Raw genomic sequence first — 25,785 nt, forward strand, 5'->3', positions numbered from 1 at the left:
TCGATTCCTTCCTTAACCTGTGCCTTGCTTAGAAACGTGCTTTACGTTTTTTTACTTTCCATTTTTTTTTTTTTTTTTTTTTTTTTTTTTACCCTAAGCCCTTCTTAAGGGAGGCTAACACCCCTTGAGGCCAACATCTGGTTATCTACTTGTTTCTTGGGATTTGTGAAGATCTCCACTGCTGATCTGTAGAAATGTTCTGCGTGTGTCTGAGAATCCTGGGGGTGGGGGATATAGGGTCTGATAAATCTGTTTGACTAAGCTTGTTAATGGCGTTACTTCCAGCTACTTTATAGACTTTCTGACTCCTGGATCTGATGGTTTCTCAAACGGGTGACCCTACCCTTTCCTAGGCTGGGCCCCTGCCCCAAGGCCACCCTTTCTTGTCCCTGGAGCTCCTCTGTGACCACGGGAGGGATCGTTCAACCCACCCCCCGGCACCTCTGCCAGAGGAGGAAGGCTCGGGCACACCCTGCAGCCCCCAGCGTCTGACCAGCTCAGCGTCTGGATCCACTCACTGCGTGGCCCATGGCGTGGGGAGAACAGTGGCTCCAACCCCGTGCTTCCCTCCACGGACTCCGCTCCGTCAGGGGAGGGCAGCATGGCGTGGCCTTTGGCGGGGCACGAGTCCCAGCTCTGCTTTAAACCCACTGTGTGACTTGCAGGCGGCACCTGTCCCTCTCTGAGCCTCTGTTTCCCCATCTGTAAACTGGGCTGATGACTGCCCTGTCAGAGCTGGCCCGGCCCCTCTGGTTCTGGGTTCTCAGATCCCAGTACGGCCCTTTAGACACCATGTGACCTTGGACGAGCAACACGACCTCTCCGGGCCACATTCTTGAGCAGACTGTTTACGCGACGGAAGGAGTACAGACCAGCTCTCCGGGCACCCGCCTGCCCCAGGGACGGGACGGGATGGACGGGGTTAGGACAAAGACTCCACCACCGGCCGGGGTCAGACGATCTTCCTTTAATACAAAGTCGATATATCTACATACGCAGAGGTGGGAAAACCACCCAGCTGCTTCCGTTTGAATAAACAGTGTTGAAAGCGACGGCAGACCCACTCTTATACAAAGAGAAAAACTCACTTTCTCGGGGGTGGGGGGGATCCCAGTCTTCTGCCCCGTAGTCCCAGAGGGAAAGGGTCCCTGATCTGCGCAGAACATGGTGTTTCTCCCAGAAGAAGTGGGACCCCCCCCGTTTTGTCCAGTCCCCCCTCCACAAGGGCGGGAGACGGCTGGGGCTCAGGCGGCGGGGTGGGGGGGTCGCTGCCCTCTCCTCGGAGGCAGCACCCACCCCGGTGGGTTTGAACCTGACGCTGGTGGGCCGGAGTCCCCCCGCTGCCCCACCCTCAGAACGGTCCTTGATATGTTTCAGAATTAAAAAAAGAAAGAAAAGAAAAAAAAAGAAAAATGCAAAAAAAAGGGAAGAAACCAGGAGCAAAAGAGCCTTCTGTTCTTAAGTGGGGCCCACCTTCCGACGGCAGGAGAAGGAAGCCAGGCGGCCCTGGGGGCTGGCTGACCGACCCCGCACGCGCAGGCCTGGGAACACAGCCGTCGCTCGAGAACGTTCTCTACGGTGAAAAAATAGACTGTGAACGGAACAGGAATACGCAAAGTTCTTCTTTTTAAATTTGTTGACTGGTAAGTCTTTTTTTTTTCTGTTTCTTCTTTAAAAAAAAATGAAAAAAAAAATACACTATTTAAAAAAAGAAATGTCACTGGATACAGTTACACTGAGTTGGAAAAGAAAGCTGAATCCTGTGCCCCTTGCCCAGTGGGACCCCCCACCCCCCACACCAGGCTGCAGGGCAGGAGGGCTCTCCGGGGGCGGGGGGGGGGGGGGGGGGGGCGGGGTAGGACCGGGGCTCGAGCTGGCCGCCCTGCCAGCCTCCAGTTCCGGGGAGAACCCCTGTTTGCTCACCGCCCCCCCACCCCCCCACCCCCCCACCCCGGAATCTCTCGGTTCAGAATCGGAAGGAAATGAGGAATGTGACAGTAGCCGGAGGCAGTGGCCGGGCCGGCGAGGCTGCGGGGGGCCGCATCGTTCCTGGAGGCCGAGCGGAAACGTGGCCGCTGCCCGCTCCTGCCCTGGCGGCCGGGGGTCCAGGTCTCCGGGGGCCCACCCGGCAGGGGCAGAGGCATCCAGGCCGGTGGCACGGGGCCAGCGGCGACCATGGCGTTAGGTTGCATAGTGGTCAAAGCTTCCGAGGTACTCCAGCGCGGCCTGGTAACAGAACTGGTACTCGTCCTGCGGGAGGGAGGGAACCGCGGCTCAGGTCGGCGCCTCTGCACCTCCTTAGCCTGCCGGGGCTCCCCGCTGCCCTCGGGAGCAAGGCGGGCGCCCGGCTCCTGCAGCAGGGGCAAGTTGCACCTCTGCACGGTGGCAGAGGCTGGGCGCCGTCCCCGCACGCCCTCCCCCTCTGCAACAGTACCCTCGGGGCTGGGAGTCCCACTCCGGCACTGTCTCCCGAGCGACGGGACGGTCTTGAGGGACGCGGTCGCAGGGAAGTCCCTTCTAGCTCTGGGCCTCGCTTTCCCCATCTGGGGAGCAGGGGGACGTCGGGGCCTGGCTGAGCCATGAATGTGCTGTGACTTGGGGAGCTGCCCCCCGGCTCTGGATTTCGGTCTATCCTCGTGTCAAAAGGGCCGACTAATCCCCTTCCGGCCCCAAACAGGTGCCGAGGACCTTCCCAGACGACCCAGGATGCAAGGTGACTGCCCCCATCTCCCAGAACAGGAACCTGAGGCCCGCCCGCCGCCCTCACCTCTGTCTGCACCATGGCTGGCCTCTGGGTTCGCAGCATCTTCACGGTCTGGAAAATGTCCACGACGCCCTCGTACCGCATGCGCTCTAGCACGATGCTGAGTGTGATGAACACACCCGTCCTGCCCACGCCGGCGCTGTTGGGGGGGGGAGGGGAGGGCACAGCCGGTCAGGGGCCCGCGCGAGCGAACCCCGTGTGACCGCCCGATGCCTCAGGGACGCAGACAGCCCCAGCGGGACCGCCTGGGTGGGGCTCGAGGCTGCGCTCGCTGGGCCTCAGTTTCCCCAGCCGGGCAGCGGGCGCGCTGGGGCCTGAGGGACAGCGGCTCACCTGCAGTGGACGGAGATGGGGCCGTCCTGGCCGAACTGTTCCTTGGTCTTGTGCACTTGGCCGATGAAGTCGATGAAGCCCTCCCCCGACTTCGGGACGCCCTGTTCCGGCCAGTCCGTGAACTGGAACTGCCGCACGGTCCGGGACTGCCCGTCCTGCAACGGAGGGGGTCCGGCCGCGCCGCTCAGGTCGGCAGCGGTCACGGCTGGCTTCCCGCCCGGGGCCGGCCTCCGGCCCCTCCTTCCGTCACCGGCCAACGCCACCCTCCAGCAGCCCCCTCGTCCAGTGCTGCCATCTCACGAGCCGCCACCCAGAGCTCCTGTGTCCCCTCCCGTCCAGCGGGAGCCCCACGCCACGCCGTCGCCTTTTGCTTTCATCCTTCACCACCCACGGCTGCCACCCTCGCCGCATCCAGCAACACCATCCACTGATTCTCCGGTCCCGCGTCCCGCCAATCCCGTGGGCCCGCCCCGCCCCGCCCCGCCCCGAGCGCCGCGACCAACCGCGACCAACCGCGCTGTTCGTTCATCAGCCTTCGCCACCCGCTGGCAACGTCTCGACTGACCCGCCCCTTCGTCCCAGCCAATCCCCGCCCCCTTCCACCCCTACCCGCGTGACGCCCCGTCGCCCCTCCCCACTGCGGTGGGACCACCCCGTCCCCGCCGCTCGCAGCCCACGGCCCCGCACCCTCTGTCACGTCTCCCCCACCCTGCTTTCAGCGCTGCGACACAGAGCTCCACAGACTGCTGCTTCCAGGGGACACCCCGCTCGCTCCCTCTCGCACGGCCCCTTGGGCCTTGTTCCCTAGGGAGCACACGCTCGACTGTGGGACCCGCACGGGACACAGCCCTCTCTTCCCCCTTGTGGTGGTACGAGTGACCGTTCAGCTCGAGGACCCGCTCTTCCTCCTCCCAACCCCCAATGCTTACTCCTACCCCCGGGCCTTTGCTTCTACCCCCAACTAGGGAAGCCTCCACCTCACGAGGTGGTGCTGAGCAGAGTCCGGCCCGGGGTCCCAGGCCCTCCCAGCCACCCCTCCCCATACTCACCCGGGCGTCTGTGACCTTGAACTCCCGCAGGATATACTGAGGCATGTTGTATTCCGCCATCGGATCCACTACGAAGTACTGGTAGCGGGCGGAGCGCTCGGCAGGCCAGTACTGGTGACATTTTTCCTGTTGAGAAGGCGGCGACGGTCAGCTCGGGCCCCACCCCTGCTCCCTGGCCCCCCCCTCGCCCCGGCCCCGCCCCCCCGCCGCGCCCCAGCTCCCGTGGCCCCGCCCCGCCAGCGGCCCCGCCCCGCCAGCGGCCCCGCCCCGCTCACCCTGCCCATCTCCCGCAGCTTGGTCAGCATCACCACGATGGTGGAGTTGTTCTCCCACAGCGCACGCCAGAAATCCTCCGTGGTCTCCGCCAGCGGCCCCTGCGTCGCGATGTAGGCCTTCTGCTGCCTGCGGTGTGGGGGTGGGGGGCATGTGAGATGCAGTGCCCGCCCCTGCCACGCCCCTGCCGACTCAGGACCCACCGGTCACTGGGCCGTCTCCCCGTCTGTCTTGTTCGGTCCTCTCCATGAGCCCGTTGTGCACCCGGGGAAACCGCCAGCCTCGGGAGCTGCATCACCTCCCAGACGCTGCCGGGCCTCCCCCGACCTCCCCCACCTCGTCAGGTGCCCGGAAACTCCTTCCGGGTGTCTGCACAGGTTGTTTCCTGTCACCCTCCAGCCTCTGAACAGGCGGGGACTTCTGCTGCCACACCCCACCCCTGTGCCAGGGTGTCTCAACCTCAGCACTGACATTTGCAGCTGGGTCGTTCCCCGGGCTGGGCAGTGGGTGGCGTCCAGCAGCATCCCTGGCCTCCACCCACTCCCATTAGGACCAGCATGTCCCCAGGCACTGCTCGGTTTTCCCCGGGTTGAAAACCAGCGACGGGAGAGGACAGAGGGAGACAGCAGCCATCGGTCAAATACCCAGCTAAAGAGCCCCTCCCCCTCGGCCGCGCCTGCCTGTGTCCAGCTCCGTTTCCCCTGTGAGGCTGGAGGCCCCTTGGGGGCGGGGCGAAGGCGAGGTACCTGTAGCCGTCGATGAAGCTGGCGTTGATGTAGTCGGAGCCCTCCACGCCACGGATAGGCTGCAGGCAGACCCGTGTGCTCTCATAGGGCATGATGTTCACCAGGCGGTTCTTGAACTTGTTACAAGGCAGATTGGCACTGATGAAGCGGGATGTGTGGGCTTTGGAGTTGGCCAGCCGCTGCGGAGACCGGGAGGCCCGGGGTCACCGGCGGGGCGGCCTCCGGCCCCCGGGGCCGGGCAGGGCTGTGTGTTTTCCCAGCCGGAGCGCCAACGGCGGCCCCGATCCCGATCTCGCCGCCCCCGCCGCCCCCGCCGGCGTCCCGCCTCCCAACCTTGAACTCGAGCTCCATGCCGGTGACGTGCTCGCCGGGCTCCACCTGGGCCAGCTTCTGGATGTAGGCGTAGAGGCTGCGGGCGGGCACCTCCGTGTTGCCGCAGCCCACGGCCTCCAGCAGGGCCTCGTGGATGAAGCTGTACTGGTCCTCGGTCTGCACCATATAGTTGCGCTGGGACCGCATGAGGGTCACGTGGCCGTACACGTCCACCGTCTTCTCCGGCTTGATCCGCTCCAGCATGGCGTCGATGACGATGAAGCAGCCCGTGCGGCCCACGCCGGCGCTGCGGGGACACGCGTCGCGGTCAGGGGCCCCCGAGGGAGGGCCGGGGGTGGGGGCAGGGGGGCGGGCAGGGGTACCTGCAGTGCACGACCACGGGGCCCGCGTCTGGCGGGTTGCAGGCCTTCACCCTCCGCAGGAAAGCCAGGAATGGCGTCGGGTACTCGGGCACCCCGTGGTCCGGCCACGCCGTGAACTGGAACTGCCGTACCTCGCGTTTCTCGCTGGAGCCGTTCTGGGGGCCACGGGGACACTGCCCGTCACCGCGGCCCACGACGCACGAGCCGAGGCGGCCAGCTTCGCGCCCCGCCTCTCCCCCCAAACCCACCCCCGGATCTCGGCGGGGGGCAGCTCCCTCCTCCCAGGTGTTCTGGCCAGAACTCAGAGGAGGAGTGGCCCTTGACCCAGCGGCACCCCCCCCCCCCCACCCCGCATCCAACACAGGAGCCCAGACTGGTGGCTCTGCCTCCGTCTATACTCCCTGGTCCAGTCCCTTCTGCCCTGGTCCCGCCGCTCCAATCCTCACCGCCCTAGTCTGTCCTCCCCGTAGTAGCCCCCAGAGAGCACTTGTGAGCACCTGAATCAGGTTGGCCCTCCTCTGCCTACCACCCTCCAGGGCTCCCATCCACCTTGGGGTGAGAGACCAAGTCCTCCCCAAGGCTCTGTATTCTCTGCCGGGTCCCCTCCCGGCCCTCCCCTCCTCGGTCACTCTGCCACAGCCATGATATAAGGCCTTCTCACTGGTTCTTCATCATGCCAGGCATGATCCTGCCCCAGGACCTTTGCACAGGCTGAGCCTCTGCCAGGAATGCGGTTTTCCCAGACCTCATGGCTCCCTTCCTCACCATCTCCAGGTCTCCCGACAGATACTTTATTTTTCTCCTTCTACGTGTTAAGATTTCTTACTTCACATATTTATTGTCAGTGCCTTGTCAACTAGACTTACGCTCTGAAAGAGCAAGACAGTTTGTCTGTCTTGGTCCTTGGGGTGTCTCAGCACCCAAATCAAGCCCTGACATACCACGTGTGCTTAGTTTTGACAGAAGACCTGGCTGGAGTCTGGGAAATGTTGGGGTACCAGTAGCACCTCCGCTCCCCATAATAACAATTAAAAAATGCCCTCCAGATGGCAAACTGTCCCAGTCGAGAACAACTGATATAGAGAGACACATGGAACCGTGTAACTGACAGCAGCCATCAGTTAAATACATGTCTAAAGATTCCCTCTGCCCCAGTCCTGACTACCCCAGCTGGCAGGGACTTTCTAGCTTTGTTTCCCACCCATCACAGGCCTAGACTGTGCGAGGCCAGAGGGCAAGGAGACAACAGGTTCATTGCTAAGTTGGGTTCTGCTGGTTTTGTCCTTCTGGTGTGGCTGGAGAGGAGAGGTGCCCTCCTCTGAGCCTCAGTTTCCCCATCTACGAAGTGGGCTACAAGACCATGTGGTCAGCCTGGGCCGACATGCCTGGTTTTCTGTGTCTCTTGGGGAGCTCCCAGGGCAGAAGCTGGGGCCTCCAGTCTTCCTCTTCCGCCCCCACCACCCCCTCCCACAGCCCCAGCCCCAGCCCGGGTCCTACCTTGTGCAAAGAGAAGGTCCGAACGCAGAACGTGGCCAGCTCGATGGTGTCGAGCAGCGTCACCTGGATGAAGCCATACGTCTCCGTGCCCCGGTTGGGCCAGTACTGATCACACTTGACCTGTGGAAGGCAAGAGAACGGAGGTGAGCATGGGCGGGGGTTGGCCGGGGGCTCGGGGGCCGCAGGGTCCAGCCTCACCCGTGATTTCTCCTCTAGCCGCGTCATCATGACGATGGTAGCTGAGCGCTGTTCCCACACCATGCGCCAGAAGTCGCCGAAGGTCTCGGGCAGCGGCCCCTGTGTGGCAATGTATGCGTTCTGCCTCCGGTAGCCGTCCACATAGTTGGCGTTGATGTAATCGCTACCCACAATGCCTACAGCCCGGGGAGAAGCCAGAGATCAACAGGGGTGCTGTCGTCTCCTACGCTGGTTCTCTCTGGCCCACCGCTTCCCGGAAGTCCTCCTAGACTGCCCCAAGCTCTCCCCAAAGAAACCACGGAGCATGAATTTTGTGGTTTCTCCTCCTGAGCGCTACAACCACTGGGGGCCAGCTTTCTCTGTGGCGGGGCTGTTCTGTGCATCGCAGGGTCTGAGCGGCGTCTCTGGTCCACCCTCGAAACGCTCCTAGCTCCCTCTCCCCCAGCATGTGAATGCTTCCTGGGCATTGAGAACAACTGACACAGAGGGACGTGTGGAAACCGATTACGGACAGCAGCCATCAGTTAAGTACGTATCTAAAACACCCGGGTGGCTTCTGGCTGGAGCCGTGACCAGAATCAGGCTTCAGCTTCCCCCTCCGTGTCCTGGCTCGTCCACACTTCAGAACGGGCAAGGGCGGGACGGGGCCCAGGCCGCTACCTTCGATGGGCTGCAGGATGACGCGGGAGTGGTCGTATGCGATGACGTTGGCGTAGCGGTTTTTGGGCTTGTTCACCTCCAGGTTGGAATGTTCCCACGTGAACTGCTGGCCTGGATCAATGGACTGCAGGGGAAGGGGAGGTGGGGGGGCGTCAGGACGGGCGCTGGGGGGGGGGGGGGGGGGCGGGGGGGGGGCAGGAGGCGGGGCTAGCTCACCTCATACTCCTGGGAGAGCTTGAGGCTGTCGTTGGCCTTGAGGCGGTCCGTGTGCTCTGCCATGTCTGCGATGGGGATCGGGGGGTGGCTAAGCATGCCTGGGGGGAGAGCAGACCCCGTGGTGCGGGCCGGTCACTTGGGAGCCGGCCCGGGGACCGGGGGGCGGGGGGCTCTACAGTGTGAGTGTGCAATGGACGAGCCGCGGTTAGAGGGAGTGGCGGGGGAGGGGAGGGCTCAGGTCGGCCCACGCCAGGGCCAGGACCCCCGGCCTGGGGGAGCGTTCGAGGAGCAGCTCCAGCCGAGTCTGACAACCCCGGCTGACGCCGTCCACCCATCTCAGTGCTCCCAACCCAGCTGGGGACGCAGGGGCTGGGGAAGGGTCGCCCTGGAGGACCTCAAGCTCCCGGAGCCTCACGGCAACAAGCGGGCAAGTGACACAGAAATGGAAGAAGCAGACGGGGCTGGCCAGGCCTTTGGAGAGACACTGTTCCCCAGGGCAGGGGCCGGAGACGCCACCCCTTTCTGGGATCAGATCCTTCTGGGATCAGAAGGACTACAACGTCTTCTGCCGGGCAGAGCTGGGGAACTGGGGAGCAGGGGGCAGTGTGTGTGTGTGTGTGTGTGTGTGTGTGTGTCTGTGTGTGCGCTCGGGGGTCCCCGTCTGTCTGTGCAGCTGCTTGGAGCAGGTGCGGTGAGCCCCTGACCTCCGGGGGCTCATTTCCTCATCTGGCACATGGAATGGTGGTGACCCTTCGGCGGGAGGGGTTGCTGGAGGGAACGGGGCGGGGGCCTGGCTCTTTCTCCCCAGTGTCTGCGTCTGCACGACCCCTCTCCTCTCCTGGGGCCCGGCAGGCCGAGCTACAGGCCGGGACAGACGTAAAAGACTGCCAGGCGGGCTTACGTACAGCTGCTGCCCTGGGCGCTCCCCAAGAGCCCTTATCTAAGGAGCGAGGGCCGTTTGCCCAGTGGATCCCCCTGCCTGTCACGCCGGAGGACCCCCCCCCCCCACCCCCACAGACACACAGTCACAACCAGCAACCTACGGGCCCAACGGACCAGACCCCCGACTCCCTTGAGAAGCCAGCACAGGACAGGTGGACAGAGATGAAAACAAACGGGGGTGTGGGGGTGCGCGAAAGGAAGCTGAGAACAGAGAGACACAGGAACTAACTTTCAAAGTGAAACCCCGGCTCCCTGAGGGGGCTGCTGAGGCCTGAATCTGCAGAAACAGCAAACAATAAATAAATGAAAACACGCAGGGGCCCCGCCTCCCCCCATCCCCCGCTGGACGCACGCACAATGGCCAGCCAACAGACGCAAAGGGCAGAGCAAACTGAAACGACGAGGGATGCACGCTGCCCGGGCCCCGACCCGAGAACCTGCAGCAGCTGCCGTGTACCCCCTCTGACTGGACTTCAGCCGGTCCTGGCTCTTAGCCGTGACCTCGGGAAGATTCTGAGGCCCTAGGCTCTTTTAACGCATCCCCCCAGACCAACCTGGCCTTGGCGCCCGTTAGGGTCAGCAGAGACTTTAGATGAGTGGCAGGATGGTGAGGGAGGAGCTTGGGGGCAGGGGAAGGACATATGGGCCCATGCCGTGAGCTTTAAGAACAGCAGCCGTCAGTTAAATACGTGTGTTAAAAATTAACATCTGGAGGGAAATGGAAAAACCGATGTAACCCAGTCCAGACACAGAAGAAGAAAAGTGGTACGTGAGAGGTGCCGCAGGAGACCCTTCACGATCCCTTATGCAGGACTGCAGCCATCAGTTACACTTTGTCTTAGCCAAAGGGCTGAGCAGTGACTGCAGCCATCAGTTGAATACAGATGTCTAAAATCTCCTTTTGGTCGGAAACAGTTAATACGAGACAGGAGGCCGACAGGAAGCAGAGACTGGGTGCGCATAGATGGTGGATGTAATCATGCTGTGAGCCCAGAAGGAGAACAGCAGCCATCGGTTAAATTAAAAACCCCTTATGTGGTGAGAAGCAGCCGGCATGAGCCCAGTAAGAGGGAAAAGATGAGAAAGTATGTGGGTCACTGCACGGAAAGACGATCGAGGACAAGACCCTGGTTCGTTCAGTCTCCCCGAGGCACGGCAGGCGACTTTAGCTCGCTCCCGTGACTCTACAGGGAACCGTCAGGAGGCGGGGCCGCACACAGGAGCCAGGCAGGGCAGGGGGGAGGGGGGGGGAGGCACCATCGCTGTATCTCGCCACGGGGACATCCCACGGGAGGATGGGCAAAGGCCACGGAAAAACCCGAACACCCACCACTGAGGGGCCCGGAGACCAGAAGTGGGGACGGAAGCATGGCCCTTTCTGCCAGAAGAAAGGAGGGGGTTTCGGTCGGTTTGAGTTTGAGGTGTCCTTTCTGCTCCCAGGGACGACCCCGACCGCCAACGGAAGGCAGCGTTTTGTTTTTAAAAGCCTCACTCGGCTGTCATGGGAACCGGTCTGTGGAATCTGCAAGCTGAGGTCCACGCGGGAAGGTGGGCAGCGGGCGCTTAACTGCGCTGGAGGGCGCAGCAGGGGCAGAGGAGGGGCCGCCGAGCGCCAAGGCGGCTGCTTCCTCCTCCGCTCTGCTACGGCCCCCGGCGGTGAGGATCCCGGCGCCTGCGGGAGGCACGTACCTGGGGTCTGGAAGTTAATGCGTCTCATTTCCACGGGGTCCTTGGGGTGGTGGGGGGCGAGGTCAGCGTTGTTCAGGAGGCATTTGGTGCGGGGCTCTGAGTCCTTGCGTTTACTTCGAGGGAGCAAGCAGAGGAGCCCGTGAGCGTGCCAGCGTGTGCCCAGCGTGCCCAGAGACGCACACGTACGCGTGTGAACACAGGGGCTGTGAGCGACCCAGCCGGGAGGAAAGGGACCGTGCACACGTGGGACTGGGGTTCCCGGGACCGCGCGCAGCCTGCCGGCACAGCCGAGGGTCCCCTCGCCCCACGGGCACGGTGCCACCCCGTTCCTCCTCCTCAGCGCTTGCCCTACGTCTCCTTAGGATGGGGCCAACCCTTACCTGTCGGGTTTGCTGCTCCCGAAAGCACACGCGGGTGAGGAGGAGGGAAAAGAAGACAGGTGAGGCCATGCTGGCCAAAAAGGGCCTGTTCGGGGACGCTGGGTGGCTTGCTTAACCCCTCAGAGCCTTGGTCTCCTCCGGAAAATGGGGCTAATGCTTCCTGCTCGGGTCCCCGCCACGAAAAGGAACGTCCCAGCCTTCCCTTTCCAAGCTGAGACGTGTCCTGTGTGGTCACTACACTCACTGTCCTTGTGAGACTAGGCAGAGGCGGCCTCCACCCCAAATCGTCCCGCTGAGCGGAGCGTGGACCTTAAGAGGAACCGAATCACGAGCCCGCTGTGAACCCCGGCCCTTCTCCAGGCTGTGTGACTTTGACCAGGTGGCTTAACCTCTCTGGGCCGGAGTTTTCTCGTTTCTGTTTCTTCTACGAGAGAACCCTTCCCTGGACCTTCCGGACCCTCCTTCCTCTTCCAGGAAGCCCTCCCTCCTATCAAGCGGGGAGTGCGAGGGGCTCACTTCTTGTAGAGCAAGATGGCGATAACAATGCAGATGATGAAGACCACAGCCAACACGGGCCCAATCACCCAGATGAGGCCCTCCTCGCCGTCCACGATGGGCTGGGGGTCCGGGTTGTCCAGCTGGAAGGGATCTGAGAAGGGGCTGGCCGCAAATGTCTGCAGGAACAGGGCGCGAGGGGCCTCCGTCAGTGCCCGTCCCGCGCCTCGTGGCCAGGTGGGTGGTCCTCAAACACAAACCTGTCTCCCTCCCCTACTCTAAAGCCTCTGATGGCTCCCGAGGACCCCTGACCCCGGGGGGGGACCCCCCGGGGACCCCCCCCTCCCCCCCACGGCCTGGCCTTTGCCAATCTTTGCTCTCTCCCCTTCCCCCCTGCTCTGCTTCAGCCCGGATCACAGAAGGCCGGGAGGACGGGGGTCTGGCTCGGAGGCCAGCGCCCTGGGGGGCTGAGGTCGCTTCGGGGCCTGCCCGCTCAGAGGGCGAGGCTGGACGCAGGCAGGCACCACTCGGGACTCACCGGCTCGCTCTTCTGCAGCACCGCAAGCACGAAGAGGACGTATCGGTGACCGGGCTCCAGGCCCCTGTTGTCAAAGCCGCCGTACTGCTTCTGGTCGCCCGGGTGGAAGGTGGGTGGCAGCACCGAGAAGCGGGCCGCGATGTAGGGGCGGGGCGCCTCCAGCTGGCGGGAGTGCCGCAGGCTGCGCCTCTGCAGCCGGGAGATGTCCTGGATGAGCTGCGGGAACAGAGGCGCGGGTGGCTCAGAGCCCGGCCGGCGGCGCCTGGGCACACAAGAGGCAGGACGGGCCTGGGCCCCGGGCCCTCACCTCCTCCAGATCCAGGTCTTCCGGGCTACCCAGAGGGGCCAGGAACTGGCCACCGCGAGACTTACGCAACGGCACCATCACAATGAAGTAACTCCTGTCGGGAGAAGGAGGATCGGGGGTGCGTCCGAGGGATGCCTTGGTTGGAGGTGGATGGGGGAGCCCCTGCTCTCTGCGTCTTCCCTCCTGCTGCTCCCCTGGAGCCCCAGCCATACAGGACTAGGTCCTGACTCAAGCCTCCAGGCTTTTGAAGGGGTGGTTCCTTCTGCCTCGAAAGCCTACTCCGGTTCTATTTCTTAAACTCCGACACATCCTTCAAAGCCCCAGCTTCCACACCCACAACGTCCCCGGAGTCCTTAATTCTCCTCTGCTTCCCAAGCTGAGCCCTCCTCTCCCCGTTGGGAACCCTCAACCCCGGTTGGATCTCATTCCTGGTATCCGGAATGGCGGAGGAGAAAACACAAGGCCGCCTTTAGCGACGGTGCCCGTGAGAGGTACCAGGGCAACCACGCGAGATGGGGGCTGCTGTGACTCGCGTTTTATAGACACGCGAGGAAACCAAAGCACAGAGAGGTCGAGCACCTGGCCCCGGTCACAAAGCTGGCTAATGGGGGTGGGAGGAATCTTTCGGGGCACTGGGGTGGTTTGGATCATACTGGACAGGCACGGGGCTCTGGCCGTCGGGCAGATACACCATGATGAAGCCGTCAGAGTCGGGCTTGGGGGCCACGCTGGGCTTGGCACTGAGCAGGTTGAAGGCGGTCCAGGCAGTGACCGTCTGCTGAAGGCCACCCAGGCTGCTGCCTCGGTTGGTCAACACAAAGTTGTAGAAGGTGTTGGGCTTGAGGTGCGTGATGAGCTTTTTGGTGGTACGGCCATCCACGTCCAGTGTGAGCCCGTTGTATTGGATCTGTGGGCCAAGGCTAGCTCAGCGGGGGTCTGGGGTGAGCCCCTGACCCTGGCTGAGCCTTGATCCCAGACTGAGCCATAATCCCAGCTGAACCCCAACTCTGAGCACCGATCCCAGAAGAAGCCTCAACCCTGGACTAAGCCCTGACCCGAGACAGACCCTCAATCCCAACTGAGTCCCAGCCCCGACCGAGCCCTAATCCCAATCCTGACTGAACCTCGACCCCAGGCTAAAACTCAATGCTAGACAGATCCTCAATCCCAGCTGAGCCCTGACCCCAGACTGAGCCTCAATCCTAGCAGAGTCCCCACCCTTGTTAACCCCTAACCTCAGATTGAGCCTGATCCCAGACTGAGCCTCAATCTCTCAATGCCAGCTGAGCCCTGACCCCAGACTGAGTTCCCATCCCAGGTTAAGTGCTGACCACGGACCGAGTCTCAACGCCAGCTGAGCCCTGGTCCCAAGACGAGCCCAGCTTCTGAGCCTCAATCCTCGCACTCGCCTGATCTCAGCCCCGAGTCCAGCTGAACCCCCAGCCTGGTCCAAGCCGTGACTCAAGACCGACGGCCAACCCTGGCCAAGCCCCAGCCCCTAGCCTGGGCCGCCTGTTGCCGGTGGGGCCGGGGGGGGGGGGGAGGGGTGAGCACCTTGTAAGGTGTGGGTGAGTTATAGTTGTCAGGAAACTCCCAGCTGAGCAGGACCGACGTCTTCATGATCATCTTCACCTTGAAGTTCTTGGGCGAGACTGTGCGGGGCAGCAGCCAAGTGGGAGAGAGCAGAGGAGAGGCCCCGTGAGTGCGGGGAGGGGTGGGGCGGGGCGGGGCGGTGGGGCGGGGTGGGGTGGGGCGGCCCAGGCGCTCCCTGCCATCCGCTGTGCCTGTGCCCGTGGCCTTCCTGCCTGGCCCTGCCTGGCCCTGTCCCAAGTCCCTGCCGGGGAAGACGGCGCGGCTGCAAGAGAGAAGGAGGGGCGGAGGGGGGAGGGGAGGGGGGGGAGCGGGGGGGGGGGCGGTGGGGGCGCTGGTCCCACCTTTGCCAACGCCGGAGCCTCGGGGTCCGGACTCGCCTTGAGCGTCCACGAGGAAGCAGAAAAGTGACCACTTACCTGGGCGGGGGGAGAGGGAGGGGGCTGGGGTGGGGGTGGGCACGAGGCCCGGTCCGGCTCTGGTGCGGGGATCGCCGCGCGCCTACCTTGGTCCCGCAGGAACGTCCGGTAGCGGACGGGGGGGCTGTAGGGGCCGGGGCCCTGGCGCGTGTGGGCCCGAACTTGGAGGTCATAAGCCGTGTCGGGCTTGAGGCCCTGCAGCGTGAGCACGTTCTCGGCGCCCGGCTCGGCCACTGCCGGCAGCTCGGTCTCTCGGGCGGGGCCCAAGGCCCCGGCCTCCCGCACGGCCACCGTGTACTTGACGATGGCCCCGTTGCGCTCGGCGGGCACGGGCGGCAGCCACCGGAGCAGGACGGTGCCGGCCGAGGCGTTGCCGGCCGCCTCGAGGATCTGCGGGTGGCCGCGGGGCGCGTCCTCGGGGATGCTCAGGGCCTCGGCCGCCTCCTCGCCCAGGCCTCCTCGGCTGCGGGCCGCCAGCCGGAACACGTACGTGGCCCCCTTATGCACACCCGGCGCCGTGTAGTGGTCCTCGGTGGGCGGGAACTCCAGCGTGGCCAGGGAGGAGTCCTCTCGGCCGAACTGCAGACGGTAGCCCAGCACCTGGTCCTCAGCGGTGCCGGCCGGGGGCTCCCAGTGTGCCAGCAGGCTGCCCTCGGGGGTCTGCTGCACCGACAGGGTGGGGCGGCCCAGCACTGCGGGGAGACAGGGCGAGCGTCAGGGCCACAGGGCCATCCCGGCCTGGGAGCAAGGGCATAGGGCCGCCGAGGGTGGCAGCGGAAACGGTGTTCCGGGCAAGGGAAGCAGCCTGTGCAAAGGCCCTGCGGCGGCACTGTGCCGGGCGAGTGGGAGGGCGGGCGAGGAGGCAGGGGACTCGGGGGACCTGATGCAGGAAATCATCTACAGATGTCAGAAGACGCCCTCGGACGCTTCTCTTTTCTTTTCGTTAGGAAGTGAGTCATCTTGTGCCTCACTGATCTGCCCCTTGCCTCCTGCTGGCACAGGATTAACACCCATGGGGCACAGCAATGTCCACGACCCTGCCCTTGCCCCGTGGTTCTCGCAAGCAACGTGCCAAGGTCCTGCTAAGTCCTGCAGTAGAGATGCTCTACAAAGAAAACCAACCCTGAGGTGCCTGGCTGGCTCAGGAGGTTAAGCATCTGACTCTTGGTTTCAGCTCAGGTCATGATCTCACGGTTTGTGGGCCGGAGCCCCGCGTCAGGCTCCCGCAGCTGGCAGCAGGAACCCTGCTTGGGATTCCCTCTCTCTCTCTCTCTCTCCCCCCCCCCTCCCTCCCTCTCCCTCTGTCCCTCTCCCGCTTGTGCAGTCTCTCTCTCAAAATAAACAAATAAACTTTAAAAATCTTCAATAAAACCAGGCTTCTACCCTGCAGGACTTATCAGGACCTTTTGGGAACTGTGCTCTGAGCAGCCACAGCATGTGTAGTGGGTTCTGTGATGCAACGTCCCTGAGAGAAGAGGAAACGATCAGGGGAGGCTGCTTGGAAGGGGTAACGAGGGTGCTGGACACAGAAGGATACAGAGACTAGGCAGACGGAGGGAACCAACCGCATGGGCAAGGATTGGCAGGAACGTGGGGAGGGGTTGTCCCGCGGGCCAGGAACATCAAGCTATGTGGGCAGAGGGAGGGTCGCTGGGGAAGGGGTGGGTGCGGGATGCGTGGGGGAGGCCTCGGGACCCGTCACTCCTGAAACACAACCAACTTGTCCCCCACCCCACACCTTTGCCCGGGCTGTGCCATCCGCCCAGAACCCTCTCCCCTTACACGGCTGCCTCTCCCTCGTCAGCTTTGGCTGGGGTAAAAACAGTCCCTCGGGACAGGTGGTAGGGGCCTGGAGGGGCCGGAGGGGGAAACTGAGGCAGGGCTGCACGGAGAAGAGGCGTCGCGGGCAGCGGGGACGATGGGCACGGGAACTTTCAACCACAACCCACTCGGGGCCATCACCGCTGTGACGGGGGCAGCACGGGGGTGCTGGGGGTGCCCGGAGGGAGCCCTGGACCGAGGCTGTGGCACGGGGGGCGGGGTGGGCAGGGCTTCCCGAGGAGGGGCGGGCGAATCAAAGACCTAAGGACGGGGAGCAAGCAGCTGGCCCGGAGAAGGGTATCCAGGCAGAAGGAACAGCCCCGGAGAAGCCCGGACGGGACAGAGGCCTGGTAACGGCTTCCACCTTTCCGGAGCTAAGCGGGCAGGGAAGCCAGGGATTAGGACGTGGCAGGGCCGGACGCCCTCCCGGGGAGCCCCCGCACCTTGGCTCTCTGTCCCCGCTGCCCAGCGCACGAGCTCAAGGACTCCGCGGGACGGTCTGGGGGCGGGGGGCCCGTGCAGGGGTCTCGTACCTGCTCCCTTGGTCACCACCACCTTGGGTTTGCTGCGAGCACCGTCGCCTTTCATGGTGTAGGCGGCTACCGTGATGGAGTAGGCGGTCTCGGGCTGCAGGTTTGTGATGACCATCTCCTGCGGGCAGGGACGGGGAGGGGTCGGCGACACAGTCGGGGCTGAGAGCAGCCCTGCCCATCCCCCGCCCTCCCCAGGCTGGGGTCAAGCAAGGCAGGCGGTGGGGGGGGGGGGGGCCCGGTCCGCGGGCAGAGGCGTGCATCCGAGCACATGCACACCCCCCGACACGTCACACGTCCGTGCTAAAACGGGCACACGCAGCCCGGCACCCCGTCGTCTTCCACCCGGACGGGCGCGGTCACCCGAGGCTCCCACCCTTGACCCCCCCCCCACCTCCGTCCTGGCCCCCGGCCCCACAGCGGCCGCCAGAGGGCACCTGCGAGCACCCACCCTCCTCCCACCTCCCTGGGGCAGAGGGGCTACAGGTTGATGAGGCACCCCGCTCTCATAGGGAGCCTGGAGGTGACATGGTGGGGCAGTATTTACGTCACAGAAGTGGGGACAAGCTACAAATCAGGACTGTCCCCCCCCTGCCCCGCCCCCGAGAGCTGATGAGTAAACCTCTGTATCACCGTCGATACCCCGCCCTGGCAAGACTTCTAACGAGACACATACCGTTGACCCTTGGACAACATGGGGGGGAGGGGCGCTGACCAGCACCCCCCCTCCTGCCCCGTGCAGCCAAAAATCTGCACACAACTTCTGACTCCCCCAAAACTCGACTACGATCAGCCCCCTGTTGACTAGAAGAAGGCTTACAGGTAACATACTCGATTTCACGCATCTTGTATCCTTTTTTTCTTTTAAAGTTTATCTATTTTGAGCGAGAGCGAGTGTGTACAAGCGGGGGAGGGCCAGGGAGAGAGGGAGGGAGGGAGAATCCCAAGCAGGCTCTGCGCTGACAGCACAGAGCCCGAGGCGGGGCTCGAACTCACAAACCGCGAGTTCACGACCTGAGCCGAAGTCGGACGCTTAACCGACTGAGCCACCCAGGCGCCCCATACACCTTATATGTTATATGTACCAGATGTTGTATATATTTTTAATGTTTATTTTTGAGAGAGTGCCTGCACTCATGTGCATAAGCAGGGGAAGGGCAGAGAAAGGGAGACACAGAATCGGAAGCAGGTTCCAGGCTCTGAGCTGTCAGCACAGAGCCCGACGCGGGGATCGAACCCACGAACCGTGAGATCGTGACCTGAGCCGAAGTCGGACGCTTAACCGACTCAGCCACTCAGGTGCCCCGTTCTACACTGTATCGTTAGAGTAAAGCAGTTAAAGAAGAGACAGGATATCTGAGAAAGGGAAAATACATTTATGGCGCTGTAGTGTGTTCGTAAAAAAAAAAAAACGTAACCCAAAAACAAAACAAAAACCCCAAATTCTGCGTAAAAGTGAACCTCTACAGTCCAAACCCGCGTTGTTCAAGGGTCAAGTGTATTAACGGCCCTCTCCTGCACTGGACTGTGACCCCCGGGGGGGCGGGCTCAGGTCGGTCTCGGTCCCCTCCACACCTGCAGCAGCCCCTGGCTACACGGGATCTACATACAGTAGGTGCTCGGTAAATGCTTCTCTGGCAAACGTCGGAGCCCTCCAACCCGCACACGTATCTACGTCCACCCTCACGCGGCTGCACGTGTGCCCACGTCCCCACGCATGCACACTCACAGACACGGTCCAGCATGCCAGGGAGCTGTGGGGCGGCCCCGGGTCAGGGGCACGAGGAGGGGGACAGGGATGCACGGAGAGAGGGTCTCCTGCCCCGGAGCCCCACGTTCAGCCCCTCCCGGGGTGTTGGTGCGTGGGAGGGGCTGGGCCAAAACCCTGGTGGGAACTCCCCGCCCCTCCCTTCCCTGGGGGGTGGGACGGGTATCAATTGAACATGAGGCTTGGGGCTCTCCTAAGAGCCCGCGCCTCTGTGTCAGGGCTTCTAGAAAGACAGAGGGAGGAGAGGAGGCATAGCAATGCCAACCGGCCCAGGGCCTCCTGAGAAAGCCCGGAGGGGTGGAAAGGGTACTGCAGGCCTCCTTTCCTGCCCTGGGCCCACTGACCCTCTGGCCACTCAAGGGCCCCGATCAAGTGGACACTTTGGCCACAGAGAGAAACTTCGAGGTCAGAGAAGACCGGGAAGGGTGATAAAAGGGTCAGGCTGGGTTGGAGAGAGAGGCCCAGTCTGGATCTGCCAGGCCTGGGTCCAACCGGGGAGGCTGTGGGGTGCAGGGGTGGGTCGGGGCTGCAGGAACAGCTCGAGCCACAGGGATCAGCGCTGCGGGCTGGACGGGCAGGGGAGCCTGGTCCTAGGGGCCATCCAGGTAAGAGGGCTGATATATATAACCTGTGGGTCACGTCCTGTGCCCTGCGTCCGGGACCCCTGCGGGGTTCCTGTGCCCATTTGCCTGACTTCAAAACCGAGGCTGCCAGCTCCGAGAGGTAACCAGTAGGCATCTGGGGCCCAGAGGGGGAAGACCCTCTTACCAGGGAAGTGCAGGGGAGGGGAGGTGGGGACGGGGTCACGTCACTGCACGGCCCGCGGGAGAACACTGCAATGGCCGAGCAGGGGTGCTACTTACGTATTCGGCTGTGTCATCTGTCTCCCACTGAGCGTGGGAGGAGGCGGCAGGGGAGAGAGGAGTAGGTGAGCAGGTGGCCAGAGAGAGAGACAGAAGCAGCAGCGAGAAGGCAGGAACGCAGGGTCTGCGGGCCGCCCCGCCCCCCCGGCGCCCCGCCCGCCCCGGCCCCGCCCCGGCGCCCCGCCCACCTGGGCATCGGCCAGCATGACGTCCTTGATGCGCGGCGGCCCGCGGGCCTCGGCGCCCTCCATGCGTACGTAGTGGACCTGGTAGCCGCGGATCTGGCCGTGCTGCCGGCCGGGCGCGGGCGAGCGCCACAGCACGCGGATGGCCGTGGCGTTGAGCGCCTCCGCCTCCACCTTCCGCGGCGGCGCGCTGGGCACTGGCGGGGGCAGGGGAGGGGCGGGCAGGGCCGTTACTGGGGCGCCCGGCCCTGCCCCGGGCAGCACCGCTGCCCCGTGCCAGGGAGCCAAGTGGCTGCCGGTTAGCTGGGATGGTCTGAGCGCTCACCACCAACGGGGGAGGGCGTGTGCCCCACTTACAGGTGGGCAGCCGAGGGCCCCCCCCCCCCCAGAGCCTAAGCCCCCTGCCCAGGGCCACACGACTCGAGCGGGCCCCGCACGCTCCGTTCCCCGGGCTTCACCCACACTGCCTCGTCCATCCTAACAGGACCCTTCGAGGCAGGGGCTCTTATTCCCATTTTACAGATGGGAACTGGGGCCTCGATCGCAGGGTGAGGAAGAGGCAAAGCCGGGGCCCGAACCCAGGCAGCCCGGCTGCCCGTTCCCGTGCGAACCAGTATGCAGCTAGCCCCACACGAGAGCCCTCCCCACCTGACGGGGGGGGGGGGGGGGTGGGGGGCGCAGGGGGGCTGCGGGCCCCACCTTTCGGGCAGGCCAGGGCCGGGAAGGCAAGCCCGACTCCCGACGCCCAGGAGCCGCCGTCTTACTGGACTGGCTGTTTGCTTCAGGTCCCCCCCGGCGCCCCGGCTTCTACCGGCGGACCCCAGACCGGAGCCTCACCCCACCCCGCGGCCGCGAACTTTCTGGCTAGAAGTCGGCCACGGCAGGAACGTCTGCACCACGGGGCTCGGCCGTGGCTACAGATCGGTGTCCGTGCCCCAGGAGCCGGCCGCATCCCCGGCACGCCACCGCCGACCCACTTGCCCGCGGGGACGGCTCAGCCCGAGGGAACCGCCGATCCCGGCTCGTCCCCGGAGCCTAAAAGCTAGGTTTCCGGGGCCAGGGAGCATCGCGAGCTTGCGGTGAGCAGGCACCGCTTCCAGGCTTTGCCAGCGCCGGACCAAAATGCGGGGCTGCCACGCTCCCCTTCCCAGGCACGGGGCTCGGGGCGAAAATACTGCCCGGAGGGGCCGGGGACGGACGATCCCGGGAGCGAGGAGCCCGGGAATCCTCGGGACGGCTCTCGGTCTCACGCCTGCCCCTCGACACTGTGCCTTCTGACCGCCAGCCAGCCCCGGCTGCGCCGAGGCGGAGGGGGGTGGGCCGGGGTGGGTGCTCACCGTCCTCGTCGGTGCGGATGACCACGGGCGAGCTCTCGGGCCCTGGTCCCACCTCTGTGTGAGCGACCGTCGTGATGCGATACTCCGTCCACTTGTCCAGCGCCTCCAGCAGGATCTGAGTGGCGGTCGGGGGAATGCCGTTCACCTCCTTGGGTTGCGGATCCTCCGAGCCCAGCGGTCGGTAGCGGACGCTATAGCTCACCAGGGCCCCGTTGTGCGTTTCCGGCGGCGGCGGGCGCCAACTTACCAAAATGGCCGTGGAGCGCGTGCTGACGCATTTAACGTCTTGAGGGGGGGCTGACGGTTCTATGGGAGGGGGGAGAACGTGGGGGCGGGGAGGGGAGGCGGGATGGGCGGGGGGAGGGGGGCGGGGAAACAAAAGATGGGAAAGAGAAAATAAAACAGAAGATGATAACAAACAAAACAGAACTAAACCAAAGAGAAGTCGAACCCAGAAGAGGCGGGTGTCAACCAAAGGTGAGATGGACGGGTGGGGGGAGGGGAGGGGCCGGGAGGGCTGGCCAAGAACGCTGCGCTCAGCACCGCCCCCGCCCGGCGCGCAGGCGGCCCTGGGGAGGGGGCGGCCACAGTCCCCGGGGAGCGCGCGTGTGTGTGCGCGCGCGCGCGCGCGCGTGTGTGGCTAGGTGTGCGCAGACCCGCAAGAAAAGCCCCGGTCGCGAAGCACCCGTCACACACGGGGCAGGTGCCAGGGCGGCACGGGACGGCCGTAGAAGCATCTATTTATTGAACGCCTGCTACGCGCCAAGCACCGGGCCAAGGGCGCCACGGGGTAACGGTAGAGGTACTAAGCGAACACCTACTGTGTGCCAGGGGGATAGCACGGTCAGTGTAGAAGCAGGACGGGTCCCATCTGTTGGGCACCCACTGCGTGCTAGGCAGTGTGAAGCGCTTCACAGGTTTGGGGCACCTGGGTAGCTCGGTCGCTTAAGCATCCGAGTCTCGACTTGGGCTCAGGTCACAGTCTCACAGTTCGTGGGTCTGAGCCTCGCGGCAGGCTCTGCGCTGACGGTGCGGAGGCCGCTTGGGATGCTCTGTCTCCGCCCCCTGCTTCTAGCTCTCAAAACAGGTAAACTTAAAACAGAAAAGCCGGTTTTGTTGCTTTTTAAAGAGCGTCGTAGGTTAACGGCAAAAACACCTACGTGGCGGACACCAGTTTGAATCGGGGGCTCCGGAGGCCACCCGAGGGCTGGCTCCCACTAGGACCGCCCTCTCGGCCTCGCTGAAGACAAAACAGCGCCCACGTCTGAGCACCTACTGTGTGCCAGTGAGCATGCCGAGGGCTCTGGAGGGTCATAGCACGAGGGCCTGCTCGCTGGACACCCCTTCCTTGTGCTGGCACCAGGCTCGGGGCCTCACAGGGCGCACAGCCCAAATTAGGCAACTACTGCATGCCAAGGTCGTGACGGACGACAGCTCTCCTGCGTGGAGCCCCTACTGTGTACCTGGCACCACACGAAGTCCTTCACAGATCAACGGCAGATCTCATTTACTCGGCACCTACGATGGGCAGGGCATCCTGACCACCCTCTAAACATAAAAAAAGACCATTATGTGGCACCTACTACGTGCCAGGCACCGGGCTGGGGGCTTCATCGGATAACAGTACTAGCCCCCACATACTAAACACCTACTACGTGCCAGGCACCGGGCTGGGGGCTTCATCAGGTAACAGTACTAGTCCCCACATACTAAACACCTACTACGTGCCAGGCACCGGGCTGGGGGCTTCATCAGATAACAGTACTAGTCCCCACATAATGAGCACCTACTACGTGCCAGGCACCAGGCTGGGAGCTTCATCGGATAACAGTACTAGTCCCCACGTAATGAGTACCTACTATGTGCCAGGCACCGGGCTCAGGGCTTTATCAGATACCAGTACTAGTCCCCACATACTAAGCACCTACTACGTGCCAGGCACCGGGCTGGGGACTTTATCAGAAAACAGTACTAGTCCCCACATAATGAGCACCTACTGTGTGCCAGGCACCGGGCTGGGGCTTCATCGGATAACAGTACTAGCCCCCACATACTAAATACCTACTACGTGCCAGGCACCGGGCTGGGGGCTTCATCGGATAACAGTACTAGCCCCCACATACTGAGCACCTACTACGTGCCTGGCACCGGGCTGGGGGCTTCATCGGATAACAGTACTAGTCCCCACATACTGAGCACCTACTACGTGCCAGGCACCGGGCAGGGGGCTTCATCGGATAACAGTACTAGTCCCCACATACTGAGCACCTACTACGTGCCAGGCACCGGGCAGGGGGCTTCATCGGATAACAGTACTAGTCCCCACATACTGAGCACCTACTACGTGCCAGGCACCGGGCTGGGGGCTTCATCAGGTAACAGTACTAGTCCCCACATAATGAGTACCTACTACGTGCCAGGCACTGGGCTGGGGACTTTATCAGGTAACAGTACTAGTCCCCACATAGTGAGCACCTACTATGTGCGAGGGACCAGGCTGGGGGCTTCATCAGATAACAGTACTAGTCCCCACATACTAAGCACCTACTACGTGCCACGCACTGTGCTTGGGACTTTATCAGAAAGCAGTACTAGTCCCCACATACTGAGCACCTACTACGTGCCAGGCACCGGGCTGGGGGCTTCATCGGATAACAGTACTAGTCCCCACATACTAAATAGCTACTACATGCCAGGCACCGGGTTGGGGGCTTCATCAGATAACAGTACTAGTCCCCACGTAATGAGTACCTACTGTGTGCCAGGCACTGGGCTGGGGGCTTTATTGGATAACAGTGCTAGTCCCCACATACTGAGCACCTACTACGAGCCAGGCACCGGGCTGGAGGCTTCATCAGATAACAGTACTAGCCCCCACATCCTGAGCACCTACTACCTGCCAGGCACCGGGCTGGGGGCTTCATCGGATAACAGTACTAGTCCCCATATACTGAGCACCTACTACGAACCAGGCACCGGGCTGGAGGCTTCATCGGATAACAGTACTAGCCCCCACATACTAAACACCTACTACGTGCTAGGCACCGGGCTGGGGGCTTCATCGGATAACAGTACTAGCCCCCACATACTAAGCACCTACTACGTGCGAGGCACCGGGCTGGGGGCTTCATCAGATAACAGTACTAGTCCCACGTAATGAGTACCTACTATGTGCCAGGCACCGGGCTGGGGGCTTTATCGGATAACAGTGCTAGTCCCCACATACTGAGCACCTACTACGTGCCAGGCACTGGCTGGGGGCTTTATCGGATAACAGTGCTAGTCCCCACATACTGAGCACCTACTACGTGCCAGGCACTGGCTGGGGGCTTTATCGGATAACAGTGCTAGTCCCCACATACTGAGCACCTACTACGTGCCAGGCACTGGCTGGGGGCTTTATCGGATAACAGTGCTAGTCCCCACATACTGAGCACCTACTACATGCCAGCCACCGGGCTGGGGGCTTTATCGGATAACAGTACTAGTCCCCACATACTAAACACCTTCTACGTGCCAGGCAACGGGCTGGGGGCTTCATCAGGTAACAGTACTAGCCCCCACATACTAAGCACCTACTACGTGCGAGGCACCGGGCTGGGGGCTTCATCAGATAACAGTACTAGTCCCCACATAATGAGCACCTACTACCTGCCAGGCAACGGGCTGGGAGCTTCATCGGATAACAGTACTAGTCCCCACATAATGAGTACCTACTATATGCCAGGCACCGGGCTCAGGGCTTTATCAGATAACAGTACTAGTCCCCACATACTAAGCACCTACTACGTGCCAGGCACCGGGCTGGGGGCGTCATCAGGTAACAGTACTAGTCCCACATACTGAGCACCTACTACGTGCCAGGCACCGGGCTGGGGGCGTCATCAGATTAACAGTATTAGTCCCCTCATACTGAGCACCTACTACGTGCCAGGCACCGGGCTGGGGGAGTCATCAGGTAACAGTACTAGTCCCCACATACTGAGCACCTACTATGAGCCAGGCACCGGGTTGGGGACTTTATCAGATAACAGTACTAGTCCCCACATACTAAATACCTACTATGTGCTAGGCACCGGGCTGGGGGCTTCATCAGACAATAGTATTAGTCCCCACATACTAAACACCTACTATGTGCCAGGCACCGGGCTGGGCTTCATCAGACAATAGTATTAGTCCCCACATACTAAACACCTACTATGTGCCAGGCACCGGGCTGGGGCTTCATCAGATAACAGTACAAGCCCCCACATACTGAGCACCTACTACATGCCAGGCACCGGGCTGGAGGCTTCATTGGGTAACAGTACTAGCCCCCACGTACTAAATACCTACTACGTGCTAGGCACCGGGCTGGGGGCTTCATCAGATAACAGTACTAGTCCCCACATAACGAGCACCTACTATGTGCGAGGCACCAGGCTGGGGGCTTCATCAGATAACAGTACTAGTCCCCACATACTAAACACCTACTACGTGCCAGGCACTTT

At 62.8% G+C, this 25,785-nt stretch overlaps 1 protein-coding gene across 10 annotated transcripts in view; it reads right to left on the reverse strand.

Annotated features, from left to right (window-relative positions):
* Nucleotides 1–947: 947 nt before the first annotated feature.
* Nucleotides 948–25,785, reverse strand: part of PTPRS (protein tyrosine phosphatase receptor type S) — a 68,065-nt gene continuing 43,227 nt past the window's right edge. For 3 of the 10 annotated variants that reach the window (XM_042977879.1, XM_042977875.1, XM_042977876.1), the window contains 24 exons: nt 21,296–21,601; nt 19,962–20,155; nt 17,146–17,263; nt 14,878–15,483; nt 14,337–14,434; nt 13,436–13,689; nt 12,783–12,876; nt 12,476–12,691; nt 11,959–12,116; nt 11,443–11,454; nt 11,063–11,175; nt 9,603–9,650; nt 8,432–8,529; nt 8,216–8,339; nt 7,556–7,731; nt 7,358–7,477; nt 5,861–6,015; nt 5,499–5,784; nt 5,166–5,344; nt 4,422–4,548; nt 4,147–4,272; nt 3,098–3,252; nt 2,768–2,903; nt 948–2,250 (listed from right to left, as the gene is read on the reverse strand). In XM_042977879.1, coding sequence (XP_042833813.1) covers nt 2,182–2,250; nt 2,768–2,903; nt 3,098–3,252; nt 4,147–4,272; nt 4,422–4,548; nt 5,166–5,344; nt 5,499–5,784; nt 5,861–6,015; nt 7,358–7,477; nt 7,556–7,731; nt 8,216–8,339; nt 8,432–8,529; nt 9,603–9,650; nt 11,063–11,175; nt 11,443–11,454; nt 11,959–12,116; nt 12,476–12,691; nt 12,783–12,876; nt 13,436–13,689; nt 14,337–14,434; nt 14,878–15,483; nt 17,146–17,263; nt 19,962–20,155; nt 21,296–21,601 — 3,968 coding nt within the window. In that variant the 3' untranslated portion in view covers nt 948–2,181. The remainder of the gene's footprint in view (nt 2,251–2,767; nt 2,904–3,097; nt 3,253–4,146; nt 4,273–4,421; nt 4,549–5,165; nt 5,345–5,498; nt 5,785–5,860; nt 6,016–7,357; nt 7,478–7,555; nt 7,732–8,215; nt 8,340–8,431; nt 8,530–9,602; nt 9,651–11,062; nt 11,176–11,442; nt 11,455–11,958; nt 12,117–12,475; nt 12,692–12,782; nt 12,877–13,435; nt 13,690–14,336; nt 14,435–14,877; nt 15,484–17,145; nt 17,264–19,961; nt 20,156–21,295; nt 21,602–25,785) is intronic. The other 7 variants (XM_042977882.1, XM_042977880.1, XM_042977883.1 and 4 more) reach the window with 5 other exon arrangements.

Source organism: Panthera tigris, chromosome A2 (assembly GCF_018350195.1).
Source record: "Panthera tigris isolate Pti1 chromosome A2, P.tigris_Pti1_mat1.1, whole genome shotgun sequence".
Classification (NCBI taxonomy): Eukaryota; Metazoa; Chordata; class Mammalia; order Carnivora; family Felidae; genus Panthera; species Panthera tigris.